Source organism: Rhinolophus sinicus, chromosome 17 (assembly GCF_057876585.1).
Source record: "Rhinolophus sinicus isolate RSI-liver-muscle chromosome 17, RSI-T2T, whole genome shotgun sequence".
Taxonomy (NCBI): domain Eukaryota; kingdom Metazoa; phylum Chordata; class Mammalia; order Chiroptera; family Rhinolophidae; genus Rhinolophus; species Rhinolophus sinicus.
The window spans coordinates 53,949,784-53,969,165 of record NC_142517.1 but is presented as its reverse complement, the minus strand read 5'-3'; the positions used below and the strand labels follow the sequence as shown (position 1 = coordinate 53,969,165).

The 19,382-nt window shown below is 36.3% G+C and overlaps 2 protein-coding genes across 3 annotated transcripts in view; one reads left to right on the top strand and one right to left on the bottom strand.

Moving 5' to 3' along the window:
- OSTN (osteocrin) overlaps positions 1-8,203 on the bottom strand; it is a 288,814-nt gene extending 280,611 nt beyond the window's left edge. The window contains exon 1 of one of the 2 annotated variants that reach the window (XM_074329513.2): positions 7,969-8,203. The gene's annotated coding sequence lies outside the window, so the exon portion shown is untranslated. Of the gene's footprint in view, positions 1-7,874 lie in introns of both variants that reach the window. The other variant, XM_074329507.2, reaches the window with a different exon arrangement.
- A 139-nt stretch (positions 8,204-8,342) lies between these two features.
- GMNC (geminin coiled-coil domain containing) lies at positions 8,343-18,694 on the top strand. Its single transcript, XM_019743139.3, has 5 exons — positions 8,343-8,470; positions 10,146-10,320; positions 11,979-12,067; positions 13,015-13,131; positions 14,616-18,694. The coding sequence occupies exons 1-5, from the start codon at positions 8,468-8,470 to the stop codon at positions 15,231-15,233; spliced, it is 1,002 nt and encodes a 333-aa protein (XP_019598698.3). The 5' UTR covers positions 8,343-8,467; the 3' UTR covers positions 15,234-18,694.
- Positions 18,695-19,382: the final 688 nt, after the last annotated feature.

Genomic DNA, 19,382 nt, shown 5'->3' with positions numbered 1-19,382 from the left:
AATATACAGGAAGATGAAAATAGACACATAATCACAACACCATTAACATGTTAGTATATTTTCCTTTTGTTTTTACACTGCTGTGAATATACTTTTATGCATTTTAATATAGTTAACATAATGTTGTTTACCCATGTCTTTAACTCTTTCTAAGAAAATTTTCTATGGATATACAATCCATACTATAGACATACTGTAATTTATTGAAAGAGTCTCTTATTATTGGACATTTAGAAAATTTTACAAATGTTGGTTAAACTGATATGACAAAGCTATACATCATTTCTCTTGAATTTACTATTTTTATAAATTGATTTCTTTTGTTTTTGCTGACTCAAAAGATATGGATATTTTAAAGTTCTTGAAATATATTTGTATATAGCTGAATTTCATATATATTTTTTCCTGATTACTTATGTTTTAATACGAAACATACAATTATTTTTACACACACACATGCATCACACACACACACACACACACACACACACACACACACACACGGCAATAAATAACACTGCTTTCTCTCCTGAACTAAGAAAGAAATAAGCAATAGATCCAAAGACAGGTACATGGAAACAAAGTTACCTTTATCACTTTAAAAAAAGAAGCTCAAGTATCAAACATGACTTATATGTACAGTCATGTATTTTTAAAAAAATAAAAATATAACATCTATTGTTTCTCATTATAAAAGTAAATATGTTTATTTATTTTGTAGGCAACTAAAACTAGAAAATCACAAAGTAGATTTCTGCTCTATAAAAATATAGATAATGTATTTGTAAAATGTTAAGCAGAAAGAACCAGCAAATATGCTTTTAAAAATACTCCTAACATCCACCACAGAAACATCCACAACAGAAACACCAACACAAAAATGAAAATAAAAACTAATGACAGTCCTATTTGCCAGTACAATGGCATAGGATTTAATGTGGGATTTTCTCTGACACCTTGTACCAGTGAAAATCTGAATAGCAGCTTGAAATAAAATGATTTTTGGATAAAAATGTTGCTATCCATCTCTTTATTATTTCAGAGGCAAAACACTCTGCAGGCAAAAAAAAAGAAAAATAATGTTTGTAGCCCACCACTTTAAGTAGCCCAAACTGGTTGACAGAACTGATCTTTTTTTGTTTTTTAAAGATTCATATTTAAAAATATAGCTAATATATGACATTATATCAGTTCCAGGTATACACCATAGTTGTCCTACATTAATACACCTGAAGAAGTGATCACCATGATAAGTCCAGCAACCATCTGACACTATACCACGCTGTCACAATATTATCGACTATGTTCCCTATGCTGTACATTACATCTCCATGATTTATCTGCTTTATATCTGGAAATTTGAATTATTTGTTGCCCTTCACATTTCCCTCCCTTTTTAATTTTTCAATTACAGTTGACACTTAATATTATTTTATATTAATTTCAGGTGTATAGCATAGTGGTTAGACGTTTATATAATTTAAGAAGTGATCCCCTGACTAATCTAGTACCCTACTGGCACTATACATAGTTATTACCATATCATTGACTACATTCCCTATGCTTTACTTTATATCCCCATGACTATTTTGTAACTACCAATTTATACTTCTTAATCCCTCACATTTTTCACCCTGTCCCTCAACTCCCTTCCCATCTATCTCCCTGAATCTAGTACCCATCTGATACCATACACAATTACAATGTTATTGATTATAATCCTTATGCTACTATATATCCTACATCCTCATGACTAATTTGTAACAACCAATTTGTACTTTTTAATCCCTTCCTCTTTTTCACCCATCCTGTAAACACACCTCCCATCTGGCAACCATCAAAATGCTCTCTGTATCTATGAGTTTGTTTCTGTTTTGCTTATTTTTTTCTTTAGATTCCACATATAAGCTAAATCACATTGCATCTGTCTTTCTCTGTCTGACATACTCCCCTCAGCACAACACCCTCCAGGTCCATCCATGACACTACAGATGGCAAGAACCCCTTCCCTTCCATGACTAAGCAATATTCCATTGTATATATATGTACTGCCTCCTCTTTATCCACTCATCCATTGACAGACACCCAGGTTGCCTCTCTATGTTGGCCATTGTAAGCAATGCTGCAATGAACAAATGAATTTACATGTCCCCTCAAAGTAGCATTTTGGGTTTCTTTGGGTAAGTACCAGGAAGTGAGATTACTGGGTCCTTCTTTGCCTCTTGCTATGCATTGCTGAATAATACAGATAGGCCATTTACTTGGCCTTCACAGGTCACACTGGACAGCCACACACAACTCTAATTGGGACATAGCCTTCCCTGAAAGCCTTTCTCAGGGGAAGCAGAGAAAGTATGTGTTATGTAGATGCTGACATTAACATGGGGAACATGTTTTTATTCCTGTTTCCAATCTTACCAATCAAAAAAATCTGGTCTCATGGCTATTTGCTGCGCTTTATAGAAAAGCGAGGAGTGGAGAATAAGTTTGTTTCCCAACATCTTTACATTTCTGTCTGTATTTCAACGCAGTGGGCTTCATGAATTCCTTAAATACATGCATATGTATATATGTGCATTTATACACATCTAGATAGATGAATACTAAAGAATATGCAAAGAATAATTGCTAATATATTTTTTTAAATATGTGAGTTCTGCAATATGCTACTTGAGTTTTTATCAATTTTGTTCTAGGATAATAAACCATTTCCTAAAGAGGGTTTGTCAATTTGCTTGCTTGTTTTTTTGGTGCCTTCTCACCTATAAATGATACTATTGAAATTTATTTTTGTGTTGAAGATTATTGGCTGTGATTTGGTCACATAGTGCTAATACTGCTTTTCCAGAGGGGGTAACAGGAAGGCCTACGGTTGGATTACAAAACAAAAAAAAAACCACTTTATATGATCTGTCTTCACTATAGCCCTCTTTTTCTACATTCATAGAAGATTTTGGAATTTACTACTGGCATGGTACTTTATTCAAATTCTAATGCTTCTGAATATTCATTCAAATGTCATTTAGTATTATTAATTTCATAGAAATTATAATTCTATGTATTTTTCTCAGATTGTTTTTGAATGTATAAATGCTTTTGCTGGCTAGAAGTTAGCATTATTCTTTTATTTTATGAAAAAAATGTAGAAAACAGAGTTTGACTAGAAATATCCAATTTCATTGCTATACATTTTTATTAAGTTTCTTTGATTTGATTGTAAGTAAGGAGATGTTGCCACAAATTACTGGGTAAATAAGAATTCACTCAACACCTTATAAATTTTATAGATTACAAAAACATGGAATGATAATTTCACCATAGCTTAACCTTTAGTATCTAAATATATTTCTTTGTCTTCCTTTCATGAAAGAGGTCACATTATTTTAGATTCTCTGATAATTCCAGGGCTAACAGGAGTCAAGTCCCATTTCTCCTGCTTTGCTATTACACTCTAAATTAAGCTTTTTGAAGAAACCAGGCAGTGAAGTCCTTATTTCTATTCTGTTCGGGATAAAATTGGATACCATGGTCAGTGACAATTCACTTTTCAGCTCTTTAATGCCTAGTCAGCAATCCATCCACTAATCTCTAGATCGAAAATCCTTAAGGGCGATTTCAGGAGCAAGGAAAGTCCTAAAGCCTACTTTATGAATACACTGGTGCTCTTGAAGCAGAAATTCATTTTGTTCCAAATTTTAGTTGAGCTAGCATATCTCTGGTTTATGGTTATCATAATCACTCACTGCTTTAATTATTTTCTAATATGGTTGGAGTACAGTAACGGGGGGGAAGTTGGATTTATTTTCTTTTGTTTAGGATTGCATAGCTCTCACCTTTGTGGTAATGTAAAGTTAATTTCACTGTTTTGTGTGTATTTTTATAGCAGTATTGAGATTACTTTATTTTAATTTGGCCAGATAGGTTATCACAGAGCAGAGGTTCTCAACTAGAGCACCAGATGACAGTGAGTTGCAGCCCTGAAATCCCTGTCCCAATGGTGGCCTGACAGGGCCTGGGAGAAATGGGAGCTCAGATGCCTGTCCACAGCCAAGAGAAGCTGCAACTATTTATCCCAGCTTGTCCAGACATTATTTTTAAGTGCTATATTATGAGAAAAGCCAGAAAAGCATTGCTACAGAGTGCGAAACAGGTTTGCTTCACTTTTCACAATGAGTGTAGATCCATATCCATTTGCTAGTTATTCCTCAATATGAAGTAGATCATTGCTATTTGAAAGATATAATCTTAGACCTGAGAATCTTCAAATTTGTGAATGACACAATCATATCGTGCTTCCCCAAAAATAAGACCTAGCTGGATCATCAGCTCTAATGCATCTTTTGGAGCAAAAATTAATATAAGACCTGGTCTGATATATTATGTTATGTTATATTGTATTATATTTATTATATTATACTATACCCGGTCTTATATTACATTATAGAGCTGATGGTCTTATATTACATTATAGAGCTGATGGTCCAGCTAGGTCTTATTTTCGGGGAAACACGGTATATTACTTTCTGTAATATAATGCAATCAAATAGAAATGAAAAATTAGGCAATCACTTAATGAGTCAATAAATAAAGGGCTAAACCTGGTTATAAAACTATTGAAATAGATTCTGGCTCAAACATCCAATAAAATATTGTCACAAATCTCCATTCTCCTCTCCTCCCAAAACACTTCTATATAGTAGTACTAATCTGAGTCAGGCCTGAATCAAACATATCTCTCTTTAATTTACCTAAGGTCTCTCTCTTTCTTTCTGGCTAATAAACTGATACAATTTTCTCAAACTTTTTTTTTTTTTTGTATTTATTTTGTTTATGTAGAATTGGTTTTTCACTACAGCCTAAGTTAGTACATATGTGATGGTTACTAGAAGCTATGCTGACGTGTAGGTGGTTGGTAGGCAAGACTCTGTCCATATCAACATGATTGATTTCTGCACGTCATTCTGGAGAGGTGAAACTCAAAACTATGCCTCAGCAAACTAAATGTGTCATGGTCCTCCAGATATGCTGAAATAAAATATGGAAATGTTGAAGCTCCCAATGTAAATCATTGCTGCACTGAATTTTCTCTAAGAGTTATGTTTTTCTTTACCTACATGTGAAAGCAGAAATACTATTTTTTTATTGCCTGGAGATTCAGTTGTTGAAGCTATGGGAAAAGTTATGCTTGTATAGAGAATTTAAAATTGTTCTTTTATTATATAGGCTACTGAATTCACTAATGGGGTAATCAAATAAAGTGTCCTCCAGGGGTGAAATCAAAGAACATTCCATATGTCAATCTATTTATCTCCTTGGCCCACCTCTGATCACACTCTACCTTTTCTGTCTGCAAGCTTGGTTTGTGTGTAGGTCAGATTACCTGCTATTTTGTTATATCTTTCCTCTGGCAGGAGGCAGTGCCCGGACTCAACAATTGGGCTGTTATTAGCCACCTCCCCTTTAACACCATCGCTTCAGCCACAGTACAAAAGGCAGATTTTAACTGATCTTATTGTTCGTAGATGAAAAACAAAACACATCTACATGGGTTATAATCACTAAGGAGGTCACACCTCTGCCTTTCAAAAATATGAATAAAAAATGGACAAAGGATTTCACATTATCGTTTACTTGACTCATTTTTTAAAAAAAATCACTAAACAAAAATAAGGCTTATACCCAAGCAGTATATTGTAAATAAAAAGATGTGCTTAAATCAGACTGTACGAATTTGGAAATTTTTCCATCAGTTTATGATTTCAGGAAAGTTTTATCTCCTGATTTATGTTTAATTGGCAATAGCTTTTCACTGGTTAACTTTAGGGATTCTCTGCTAGCATATACACTCCCACTTCTACCAAGCTAAAGTAGTTAATGATTTATGAAACTTTTGTTTGTTCAAAAACCATAAAAGACTTTTAAATAATATTTTTAGCTCTTAAAAAAACTGTTTTATAAATGTAGCTTTCTTTTTCAATTATTTTTAACAAGCAAGGCATGGCAGCATATATGTTCAAAGGCAAAGTCTTCTACAGCTAAAATAATAATAGCTACTATTCATGATGGAGGCATTGAAATGGGAATTTTCAAGCATTAGTGATCAGTTTTCTTAATCTCTCAAATAGGAATTTCTTTCTTAATTTACTAGAGGAGCTAACTGAGGATTTGGAGAACGTGATAATATATCTCCAGGTGATTCAGTCTCAGAGAGTAGAGCAGTAATTTCAACTCAGGTATATTTGGATCCAAAGTCTATGACCTATACTTTCATACAATGTTTTCACAATAGCCCATTTTAAGTAGTTTTTAGAATCAAGAAATCGTATCTTCCAGAGGCTCACATGTCTCATTCAAAAAGAAAACTTCATGCTCCTTTTTCTTCCCCTGCTGCTCTTCACAAAACTAATTAGTGTTTGCTTTGTCCTGAACAAGATCATTAATTCTTACCATCTAAATGGATTTTCATCTGTTTTCCCCATCATCTCAGGGTCATATTGCCTGGGCATCCTTGCCCTTGTGCAATGAAAGCAGAGAGGGTACCACTCTCTTATGTCACTCACTGAATGAGTCACAGCCTGTAACCCAGGCAGTATCTTCCAGGCAGTCATCTCCATTCACTTAAAAATGCTTGTGAATAAACAGTATTGGAACTGGAGAAAAGGTCTCTACCCTGTCTGGCACCTTCCTCCACTTCCTCTTCCAATCCTTTATTAATTTTGGACACAGCACTTAATGAGCATCTGTTGTGTGCTAGTCACTGACACGTGCTATGGATGATAAATTCCATGCAAGGCAGAATAAATAAAGGTCAAAACTGGTTTACAGAAAGGACTATACAAGCCAGAATCAGAAGTCTTCTCAATTCCTACAGCATGTCTGTATTAGTTTGCTCGGGTTTTCATAACAAGAATTACAGACTGGGTGTCTTAAACAACACATTGATTTTCTCACAATTCTGGAGGCTGACAGTCCAAGATCAAGGTGTTACCAAAGTTATCAATATCTTCTAAGGCCTCGCTCCTTGACTTGCAAATGACTGTCTTCTGGCTGTGCTCTCTTTCTCTTCTTACAAAGACACTCGTCTTGTTAGATTAGAGCACCACCCTGGTAACCTCTTAACTTCGATTACTTCTTTAGAAGCCCTGTCTCCACATACAGTCACACTACACTGAGGGTCAGAGAGCCAACACATAAATTTTGGGGGAGCACAATTCAGTCCATAAAAATGCCCATTACATAAATGGCTATAACATGCAGTAAAGAAGTAAAAGAGAGTCACAAAAAAGTAATTATGGTAGTTAGAGCTAGAGGTTCAAGTCCCTAGTTTGCCACTACCAAAGTGTGTCAACACTGGTTAAATGTCTTATCATCAGTGCATCATTCACCATCCTTTAAGACAGGGACGATAAGAACATCTACCTCCTAGATTACTGTCAGTTGAAATAAGAGCTGGCTATTAATGGTAGATGAATGGATTTAAAGATGATATTACTCTTCTTTCTCCTCTGGATATAACATCCCAGGAATCATGAGAATAAAATGCATGAGGAAAGATGGCGGAAATCAAACACTTTAACGGAGAGGTATTAAGACACTAATTCTTCTTAATTGCAATAATTTATTCTATATAATAGTAGTTGTGAAGATAGGACCCACATAGAGACAGGCACTTTGGATTCTTAAGTTTGTAGGCTAATTCCTTCTTTACAGAGCGCCCCACTGTATGTTAAAAATTGTTCTAGGCACTTTAGAGACAGCAGTGACCAAAACAGACAGAAAAATCACTATTCTCCTGAAGGTTACATTTTAGAACGGACCTACATCGCCTTTACATTTAACACACACTTTAAAGATTGGGGGAAAATGAGACATACCAAATAGGAGCGAGGAAAGAAGCCACCAATTCACAGCGTCATAAAGCACGTTGATATTTATCACTGGCCAGAAAATACACAGGGGCAGTGTTACCTCTGGGGCCTGTTGGATGGGCTTCCCCAGGTGCTGCCTTGATCCCTGAGATGCGGATTTGGGCTGACCCTACGCCCTGGCATCCGCCACTACTCTGCCCCGCCCGGTGGGACCGCTGCCATTCGCGCGGGCGGGAGCCTGTGCGGGGTCACCGCCACCCCTGAAGCCTCGCGGACCAGCGGCGAGTCCGCACAGGCGCGGGTTTTGAAGCTGCGCTGCGCAACCGACCCCGCAGGTTTCAGGTCCCAACAGGGCGGTCGCCGTGAGTGCCAATGACTTCGGCTTTGGCTGGATGTCTCCTGACTCACGTCACCAGTTTGACAGCCTCGCGCCAAATCAGAGGGCGGCGCTCGCCGGGAACCCCAGCCGTCACCCGCAGCTCCACCAGATTAGAACTCGCCTCTCCTAGCTCCTCCCCTCAGATCCATTTAAAGCTCCCACCAGCTTTACCGAAAAATTGAGTGGGCTCAGTTTCTGCACCGCCTTCTTCCACTGCAAGATGGTAAGTGAGAAGCTGGCGTTAGCTAGTCCGCTGGCGAAACCTGGAGGCTCAGAGAGCTAGTAAGCTTTGCAATTAGAATTTCTTCCACCTTGGAAGCAAGGTTTCTCTACCTGACAATTAAGACAGGTCCTCTTTGATGCCCATCTCCTTTTTATTCTCCTCTATCTTCTCCTGACCTCTCTCTCTCTCTCTCCCTCCCTCACTCCCTCCCATCTCTCTCTCATCCTTTACCCTCTCTGTTATTTCTACCCTCTGTACTTTCTCCCAACGTTCTCTCCCTGTGCACCTGCACTCATTTTTCATTCCAGCTCTTCCTCTAGATCATGCACATATTTGCAAACACTTGGACTTGAACTAGTCTACAGGCATTTGGGGGTTTGTTTTCTTCTCAGGTGTCACTTGCATAACAGCTCAGCTCTAATTCCAGTAATAACCTCAGGGAAAGAGCCTGCAAACATGCTTTTAGAAGAAAAGAAAATAGCACTTGATAAACTTTTGGCTGAATTTCTTTGGTCTGCATTGCCTGAGCTGGACTTGCTTCAAAATGCGCCTTTTTCAAAACTTAATTTACCAGGAACATTAACAAAGTGTGACTCTTTTTACTTAACATTTTCTTCTCTTCTTATTTGTGTTCTCTCTGTTTATGTTATGCCCAAGAAAGTCCTCAAAGCCACAAAAGACTTATAGTGGTAAAAAAAAGTTTGTCCATAGCTGGGCTCTGCTGAAATGAATGGCTTTTACCTGATTAAACATTGACAAATAATTAGGATTGGGTTGTTGTACAAATTAACCCAAGAAGACTGCTGCATACCTGTCCCTGCCTGGACATTTGGAAAGACTGTGTTTGAGGTTTGAGGAGTCAGGGGCGGGAGCGTGTTCACTGGCTCAGAACACAGTGGAGAATACTTGCCAGGCAGTTAGAGTGGCAAGATAACTTTGGAAGGGCATTGAGACCTGGTGATGGAGAGACCCGGAGCTTGCTGTTTCTGCTAACTAACTTACTTCAGCTTTGATTATATGTTTACTTGGAGTGACTTTATGCCCCATGCTTAGAGTTAGGAGCAATATTTATTAGTTATCTCTGGAATGCATCTATGTATCTATCTCAAACCATTCAGATCACCATAGAATCCAGCAGCATTTAAAGCCAGGGGAAGGAGAAAGAGACAAATAGGGCAAGCTTAATAGTTCAGAAAGTAAGAAACTAAAATAAGGAGGTTAGGTTATATGTCATGCTCTGCTTACTTCAGCCTTGGTATTCTGGCTCTTTGTCTTTCAAGGCTGTTGGCAATATAATTAAGATATTTACTAGAAAGAGTCAAATAGTTCTTATGTCTTTGACTCATTAAGTAGAATACCTTTTACTTAGATTCTGGGTATAGCCTGTCAGATGACTCAGACATGGCCACAGAGAATACTCCTGGATATTTACAAATTTGGTCCATCTTTGCTGAGAGGGCCTAAGGAAAAGTACTGGGTAAACCAAGGAGCTGATTCCCTTCCAGTAATTATATTTTGACACCTCAGAATTAATCTGGGATCTATACTTAGCACTTTTATTGTTTTGGATTAATTGCATGTAATTTCTGTATCTTTCTCCCTCTTTTTCCCCCTTCCAAATCCCCATCACCCCATCTCCTGGGAACCCCACTACCCCTTATGCTGAATTTCACAGAACACCGTTCTGCCTTGCCAAGATGAGTACTTTGTAGGAGGCCAGAGCTATAATTGTCCGTATTCCACTACAACGTCAGAATCTAGTGTTGACGTTTCCACGGAGACTTGGGTCTCTTTCTGGGCTGCTGGTCTCCTGGACAACAGAGAGCCCCAACAAGCACTACAGGCACAGGGTAAGTTCGGCGCTTCTGCTTTCCTGGTAGATCTGAAGCCCTTTTCCAACACCCGTAGTTGCAAAGCATCATGAGCTAGAAATCTGTAGAAGAAGGATGATATGGAAAGTTTCAGAAAGCCCCAAAACTCCTGAATTTTTATAATCTAAATAATCTGTTCTTTCGTACTTGCTAAATAGTGAAAATGGGATTCTTTCCCTTACCTGCTGGACAATATGTATTTCTCCCTACACTTTACAGCTTTTGGAGATTTCTAACTCCCTGAGGGAGTTGGGTTTGGGTCAAAGTTTTATAAACTTTGACTCCAAAATGGGATGCTTTTAGAGTCAAGATACCAGTTGGAGCATTTCTTTTGGAATTCAGAAAACTTCCCCTGGGTATGAGAGCAGCAAGAAGCACTAATTTAATCTCTTATTTCATAGAGAAAATTCTATGAACAGTGTCATGTAAGTGGAAAAAATGATTCCTTTTTGCCCAAAGAAGACTTCAACTTTGCAGGGAAGTATAACATTGATCAAAAATTACATATTAATTTTGACCTGAGGCTTAGTAAACAGTATTTATAAATGTCAAAGGAGTTTTTCTATTAACACTCAAGTTTTTGGAAAAACTCTCAGACACTTCAGAATTAAATATCTGCACTGTTGGTTCTGTCATGTGATTTTTTTTTTTTTTTTTTTTAATTTGAGAAGAAAAGACACAAAACGCCCCAAACTATTGAAAACACACTTATATATCAGGAAGTTTTTCAATTCCAGCTTTCTACTACAAGTGACAGAGAAACAGAATGCCCAAGAATATGAAACTAGTGTATATAATTTTATTCTTGTGTCCTTACTCATAATTCTACTTCAATCAAAAATATTTCAGTAATATTTTAGTTTAAGTAGAGGAAAGCAAGAGTCAGAACTGTGCTAGGTGAGGAAAAGAAAGTAAACCAATTTAGCAGACCCAAGCATAGGTTTTTTTTGTTTGTTTGTTTGTTTGGTAGGTATAGCTTGCTGTTAAACATGAAAAAAAGAAAAAAAAAAACCTCTTGGAAAGTGCATTAAAAAACATAGAGGATAACATTGGAAATATATGAGTTTGAGTTACAGTTTTGAAATTTTCATCAGGTCTTCAGAGAAGCAAGGTCCAAATTATTTTAAAGTGGAAAGTGCTACCACATAGAATTTTGAATAAATATTCTCCATCAGATTTAACTGACTGGCAGACAGGCAGAGATTTCATCTATGCAAAAATGTTAGCATCAAAAATAGAATTTGATTCTAGAACCAAACACTATATGATCAAGCACAAAAGCTTAGAAAATGTGATAAGAACTTGGAAAATATAGTGGAATTGCAATGTTATGCCTAATGTGAGGTGAGGGGGTCCATAAGTCTTTGAATTAATTAATAATGCAGATGAGACAGTCTATAAATTTAGCCAACAGGAATACATATATTAGGGAGAAATGTGACTTCTTAGCTCTTAAAAATTCACCCCTGTAGTCACTTTGGCATATAGTCTATAAATATTTGTCTTTTCATACTATGTGTGCCCCTTAGAAAGGTAATTGAACCTATCAAACTTTCTGAAATCTTATTCGTGAATTTTTTATTACACAAGAAATGCAAGTGTGTTTTCTCAGTTACCCACTTGGTGTTTTCACATAGAATCATCCAGTGACTTGAATTTCCCCTTTCCTAATTCTTGTTCCTGGGAAGAGGCTCAGCTTTCATCTCAGCTCTACAGAAACAAGCAGGTATGTACAGACAATCAGAACACTGAGACCGGCCATGTTCCATGCAGTCAATTCTCCCAGATGTCCCCTAACGCCATACTGCTTCCTTTCCCTTGTTAAATTCATATGTTGACTTTCAGTTTAGAACCAAAGTGGATGTATGTCCGCAGAGTGATCAAAGTTAGGTGACAATGTCACAGAAAAACCCAAACAAACAAAAAGCAAAGCAAAACAAAAAAACTACCCCCAACAACCAAAACCCTGGAGGAAGACCGGAAGTCAAGCCCTGGCATTGCACCTTTCAGGTGTATGACTTCTTAAATCCTCTTTTTCCTTATCTATGAAATTGGCATATCTGTGCTGTCTTCCTCAGAGAGCTATTGGAAAGATTAAATGATACAATAATATATAAAATATTTTTAAATCATAAACATAGCTCATCACTTGGAGAAGGGATAATGACTATGAAAGTGTTTACAAAGATTGCTTCATATTCCGCGTTTTATTTGTTATTGTTCTTGAGAGTAATTTAATCTAGTGGACATACAAGCAGATCAATCCGAGGCCAAGGGAAGCCAATCCACCACTTTCTCCTTCTTCTTTTTTGAATGTGCAAGGAAAGAGTTGAGCGAAACCTTTCTAAACACCTTTTTCTATATTTAAACAGTTAGCTGCACGCAGCTCATTTTTCTACATACCTTCCCTTGTGGTTACAATTTTAAAAGTCATATAATCTCTTCAAACACTTTGCAATGAGTGAAAAATTCAGAGCCCAAAACTGAACAATCAGGTGGTAGGTGGGTGTAGATTGAACGTAGGCCTCTGAGGACAAGGGCTCCCTGAGGTTGAGCTCTTAAAACAAACAGCATAATAATTGGGTTTAAACAGGTTAAGGATCAGTGGCATGATTATAAGGTTACAAAGTCAATATGGAGGAGCAGCTTTTAGCATTGTCTCCTTTTTTTCAGCTCCAAGATACTCTGGTGCAGAAGGAAGAAGAACTTGCTAGGTTACATGAAGAGAATAATCACCTGAGACAATACCTGAATTCTGCTTTGGTTAAATGTCTTAAAGAAAAGACCAAGGTATGTAACTATCCCCTTTATAAGGACAGGATGGTGATTTGAGAAGGGAGACCATTTCTGTAAAACTCCTTAAGTAAATGTAGGAAGTGTACTAAATAACGTGCCTTCAAGTGCATTAGAGGATAGATGGATTTTTCTGAGCAAAATACAGCACTTTCACAAGAATTTTTATGTATCATTTCTTGGAAATATTTAGATTGCAGATGTTAGTCATATACTACTAAAGGAGTTGCTTAAGAAGCAAAAGCCAGTCAAGGGAGTGCTGAGACAATAGAAATAAATCAAAAGACAGAGTTAGATAGATGAAACAGTGGAGAAGAATCCGATCTGTGAGACACACAGTTCTTTCAATTATCTGTTTGACTTTCGGTAAATCACTGTCACTTAGGGCCTCAGTTACCTTCATCTGTAAATGGATGGGTTAAAAGATCTTTGAAAAATCTTTCCAGCTCTAAAATGTTATGAATATGACTGGAGCCCAGATTTCTTGACTGGGCTATTTTTTAATGAACATTTTTTCTTACACTTTTAAAATGAACTATTTCTAACTCAAGGGTAGACTGTGTGCCCATAGTCCTCTTTTATTCTTCATTTCTTTGGGGTTTGTAATTTTTTGTTATGTATATGCCATTCTGTTATCATTATTGCGGCTACCACCAATCTTTACCTTACCTCTAGCAAGCTACATTATTTGATATTATTTAATCTAACTGGATAATGCTTCTTGCTCTTACTGGACATACCAGTTCAGAGAGCAAAGGGCACAATATATTTGACTCCCTTACAACTCAGTTTTGTTCAGAAAGAGAGCATGGCTCACAGTTATTAGCCTGGGCTCTTTACTCCAGGAAAAGAACAGATATTAAATTAGCAAGTGATATTAATGAGGCAATTTTTTCTCTCGTTCGATTGGAAGATTTAGAATAATATAATACATATTATATGAGATTGTTATGAAAGTTAATAAGAGGGAGCAGTATTGCATAGTATTTCAATCAGTGTTTCTCTCTAGATACAGATGACTTACATGTAAATCTAGGCTGCATGATCCTTAGCAAGTCACTAATATGCCTGCGTCTCAGTTTCTTCACTAAAGGAGATTTTAACAGTACTGGATTAGAATGAAATTGTGCATACAACCAATATCCAATACATGATAGTTACTATTATTTTCATTATAATAATAGTAATTACTTCCCTGACTTGAAATTTTAAAGACATAACTGAGTCCTTTGAACTTTTAAATGACTAGTAAAATATATGAAGTGGTGTTTCTATGTGGTAACTTCTCATCACAGATTTTAATTTAGAAACAGAAGCTAATCCAAGCAGTGTTAGGTATGTGAAACTATAACTTTAATCAAGTTTTCTAAGGAATTAAGGTGACTTGTAAATGTTTGAAGGAGGTGTAATTAGACAACAGTAAAGAAAATTATCTTGCTTGATTACATGACTGGGTATATTTTCAAATGTTACTTCCCCAGAAATTGCTGTCATCAGATGAGTTCTCCAAAGCATGCGGAAAATTCAAAAAGGGGAAGAGGAAACCCAAAGAACAAAGACATCTCTCTCCTGAGATCCCCCATCGCAAAAATGCCAAGAGAAACCTCTCTGATGAATTCGCTAGCTGTGAAGAACAACCTGGGCCCCCCGTGGATCCCTGGGTCCTTCAAACACTTGGGTTAAAGGACCTCAACACCATTGATGACACCTTATCAGCTAACTACAGTGCCCTCTCCGCCCCCAGAAGGATCCTTAGCACATTTCCCCAGTTTCCAGAGGATGTAGTTGATTATGCACATGCCCCCTCGGAGGATCTGCCAGTTGACTATGGAGGTGACAGAACTATCCCCTCCCACAGCACTGCCAGCCAAAGGGAAGACTTTCACTTCCTTTCTCAACTTTCAAATCCCCCAGGAGGCCTGCAAACCCTTCCTTACTATACTTCTGATGTGTCACGCAATAAGACAGAGATGGCCTTTTCCACATCCCTGAGCCCTCACTGTAATGTGAAAACTCATTCCTTCCACCAGGGACAAGCCTTTGTTCGTCGAGATGAGGAGGGAGGCTGGAAGTTTACCTGGGTTCCTAAGCAGTCTTAGTGACCGCATCTATCAAAAGGACTGCCACAAACTTTGTTTACAAAGACCTCTCTTGCACTTGAACCTGACTATGTGGGATATAGAAGCTATTTCCCAGACTGTCTTCTGCCACTTTAAATGTCACTCTCAATTACTCACTTAAATCTGCAGGGAATGGCTTCCAAGAATCCATAATGAAACATGCCTGCTCTCCTTACACCTGAATTTGACTTGTTTACACACCAACACCTGCTGTTGACTTGCTCCCTTCGCCCTATATTTGAAAAGGTATTTTCTAATTGCCTCTATATTCCTTTGAGACCTACATATGCTGTTCCAATTATAACAAGTCTAACAGATTTTCTTCTTTCTTCAAGCAGTTTAAATGTTCACAGCTTTCTCCCTTTCATTTATATCCGTCTCCTGCTCCTCTTCGTTTCTGAAAACTGCCTTTTGAATGAGTGCTATTATCACTCTCAGTACATATTATTGAGTGTTCAGATTGCTGGGGTAGGGTAGGAATAAGTATTTTTGCCATCACCATTGCTGAAGACATAGTGTAGACATGAGTAATATTATATGTAGTGCAATTCAGTAAATTGAGTGTCCCTTTGTGGAATTGACAAAGTCTCTTCAAACAGCTGTAACTCCACTGATAAGCAATACGACTGATAAAAGATTGAATAAAATTACAATTACTTCAAAACGTGCCATAGTGTATCAGCTTCTATAAGCACCTGGCATTGTCTCTTCAATCAACATGGCTCAAACAAGAACATTTTTGAGGGACTTGGTAACAGAACAAGTGATCATCCTAATTACCTAGATGCTGACAAACTTCTATTCCTGAAAATATAGTCCAGCTTAGCTCTGCCATTGTCTCATTCATTCATTCATTCATTCATTCATTCTTTCTTTCTTTTTTTTTTTTTTTCATTCATTGACCTACCCAAAATATTCGTAGAACACCTACCATGTATCAGGCACTGTGCTATGAGGTGGTGATAAAATGTGATCAACTTAGACACTCTGGCCACCCTCATTTGAGCCACATATCTGCCATGACCTCAAGAAAGCCACTTTCCTAGTATGAAGATTCAGTTTTCTCTGCTGCAGAATACAAAAGTTGAACTAAGTAATCACTAATGTATGAATTAAGACTCGATCCTATCAGCTTTACTCCAACACTGCCACCCCAGTTCATGATTCCCTTTAGATTTGATAGGCACTGCAGGTATGTTGGGTGAACTTTATATATAATTAAAAAGAAACGTGAGCCATTTGTAGTTAACCACTGTAGAAACCACTGCTCTAATCACAATATTTTTTTTTTTCTGGTATGAGCCTATTTTGCAGGTTAATTCAGTCTGTGTGGGACTAACTTGCAGCTAACAAATAGAAACATGTTTAAATAAGTGTGCATAAATTTAATGGAAATGTTGACATCAAAGATTTCTCTCTTTCTAATTTAAAAAAAAAAGTATTCTTAGGACATATGCTAATTCTCCTTTCCAATCCCTCAAGCTCCCTATCTTTCTCAGAAAAAAATTACAAAATACAGATGTACACCTATTTTTTTTTTTTTTGGACCAAACTTCAACTAATGATAAGACCCACTATGTTGAACCCCTTTTCCATTTTTCTGATTTCCACCTCTCCTCTCAATAATTCATCTTGTGTAATCAATGCCTGAGAACATGAGTATGCTGTCTGGAATTATTTGCAACTAAGACATGCCTTTTTTTCTGGTTGCTCTTTGGTTTTTGCTTTATTTTGGTGATCTATTTGCTGAGCAAATGATCTATCAAGTTCTGTTACCACCCAGTTTTCTTTATTATTAATGAAGGGGACGCCAAAATATTAACTAATATTATTCTCCAGAGTATTTTAATAACTTAGAAAGAGACAGAACACATTGTATTTTTTTTAAGTGACTTTCACATTCTAGTATCTGTGCCCCTCATGGGTGAAATTTATATCTTTTTAAAATACCAAATTTAAGAATTAGAATAGATTGTACTTTAATACCTGAGGAATCAAGAAAGCAACATGACTATTTTGAAAATCTAAACGATCAAGTTGTAAAACAAAACTTATCAGTCAACAAATATTTATTTTGCATTTTTATGTGCCTTATAATGTGTTATATACATGAGGAAACACCCCAGCTTAGCACAATGCATTTGGTACCTAAGTCAAAGCCACATAAAATGTAATAGCTTTTAAAAGAAACTTGGTCTCAGTCTGGTTTAAAGAAATTACAGCATGCTTGTGGTATATTTTGATAACTTGCTTTCACTTATGGATGGTAGCATGGAAGAAAATCACCACATCTTACAATCATATCTACACATTTTATATTCATCTGAGTTATGTATAGAAAATTATTTTGTTGATGTTTGAGAAATTGGAAACGTCTCTCACCTCAGTATGTTATTTATGATTTTACCATGCTCCTCCAGTAAACCATAGTTGTTTATATTTTACTAGTATAAAGTGAGAAATAAAAACTAAATACTTTTGTGATTGTGATGAATATTTTTACATTGTATATAAGATTTTCTAAAAATGGACTTTCTTCTCCTAGGTTTTAACCATAATCTTCTTGATCTGCACCTCTTTTGTGTAATGTATATGGCCAGACACATATCTTCAGCATTTAGAGTTTAATGGTTCTTTCTTTTATCCAGGATACATTAATGAGACTTTCAGATGTTAAGTGGCTTAAAGAGTAAGGCGCCTTGTGGGTACAGAACTCTTTTACCTAATCTCCCATACAGATTATAATCCAGTATCAATTTTTAAAGTTTGATGGCATTTGCAGTGTTCTCTGATCATTTGAAAATAAATCATACTCATATCTCACAAGTGTCTGGAAAACAAGGGCAATTGGAGAGCATCACGTAAAGTAACATTTAATGAATGTAATTATCTAAAACCGCAGTGATGCTAAACTATAATTTTGGGGGGGAAATTGAAAGAAAAAAAACTGTGAATTAATGGAAATAATTATTCTATTTGATATTTCAAGAAAACAGAAATTTAAAAAATTATGACAAATAAATTTAATAAATGACCTACATCACAGGTGTAGAGGAAAGTATAGTATCAATTCACCCAGTGATAATTTTTTATAAGGTTACCTCTTGCCTATAAAGTCAAGATACACAATTTTACATTTGTTTCAGTTTACCAAAAGACTCAGATAAGGTAAATATTAAATGTACCTTTTCTCTATTTTTCATGAAACCAAATAAAATTGGTTTACAAGATACAAATACATGTTGTAAATATATTTCTTAACATCTTTGTCATATTTTTAGATACATTTTTGTCATATTACAGAACCAGACATCCAGTTATAATTCTTAGATTTGATAGTCTATAAACATAAAATGTAATTTAACACTTAATATTTTATATGAGCATGATTTTTTGTGATTTAAAATATTTTCATATATATGTGAGTCAATTTTGTAATGAATTTATGTCTAATAAATAAATAAATGACAAAAACTCATTGAATCCTACTTTGGGCGCTTATTTTAAAAATATTTTTCAGTGAATGGAACGACGGACTAAAGATTTTTCTGTATTTATTTCTGCCATAAATATTATGTCATAGAGAGACTGTGTATTTTAACTTCCAAATAGAAGTATAATTAATTGAGGCACTCATTCAGCCGATAATATACCTTATCAGGCTCTCCAGATTATATCAAGATGAATCATGTGCTCAAACTAACTTGGCTATAAATAAGAGAAACAGAATTTAAACATGCTTAATCTAAATAAGGAAATAATTAGCTCCCAAAGTTGAAAAGGTTGCACTTCAGATATGGTTGGATCTAGGTGCTCAGGAAGTATTGTCAGGAATATGGTTTGGGATGGAAAGGAAGGTTGATGATTAGGAATGGATTCTGGAATGGTGTTAAGATAGTACTCACCACACACAAGCATGACAGAAACCAGAATGGGATAGGCAACGTGAGCGTGAAGAGCAGCGAGCTACATTCTATAAGATATTCTCTATTTTTGTGACACCCTCCTTGTCCTTCATGTTTGTAATCCCTCCCAAAATGAATAAAGCCTCAGTTAAATGTTCCAGACTGGTCTCAGTTATGCCATGAGGAATTATAAAAATATTTCTGTGTCTGCATAGGAAAATTG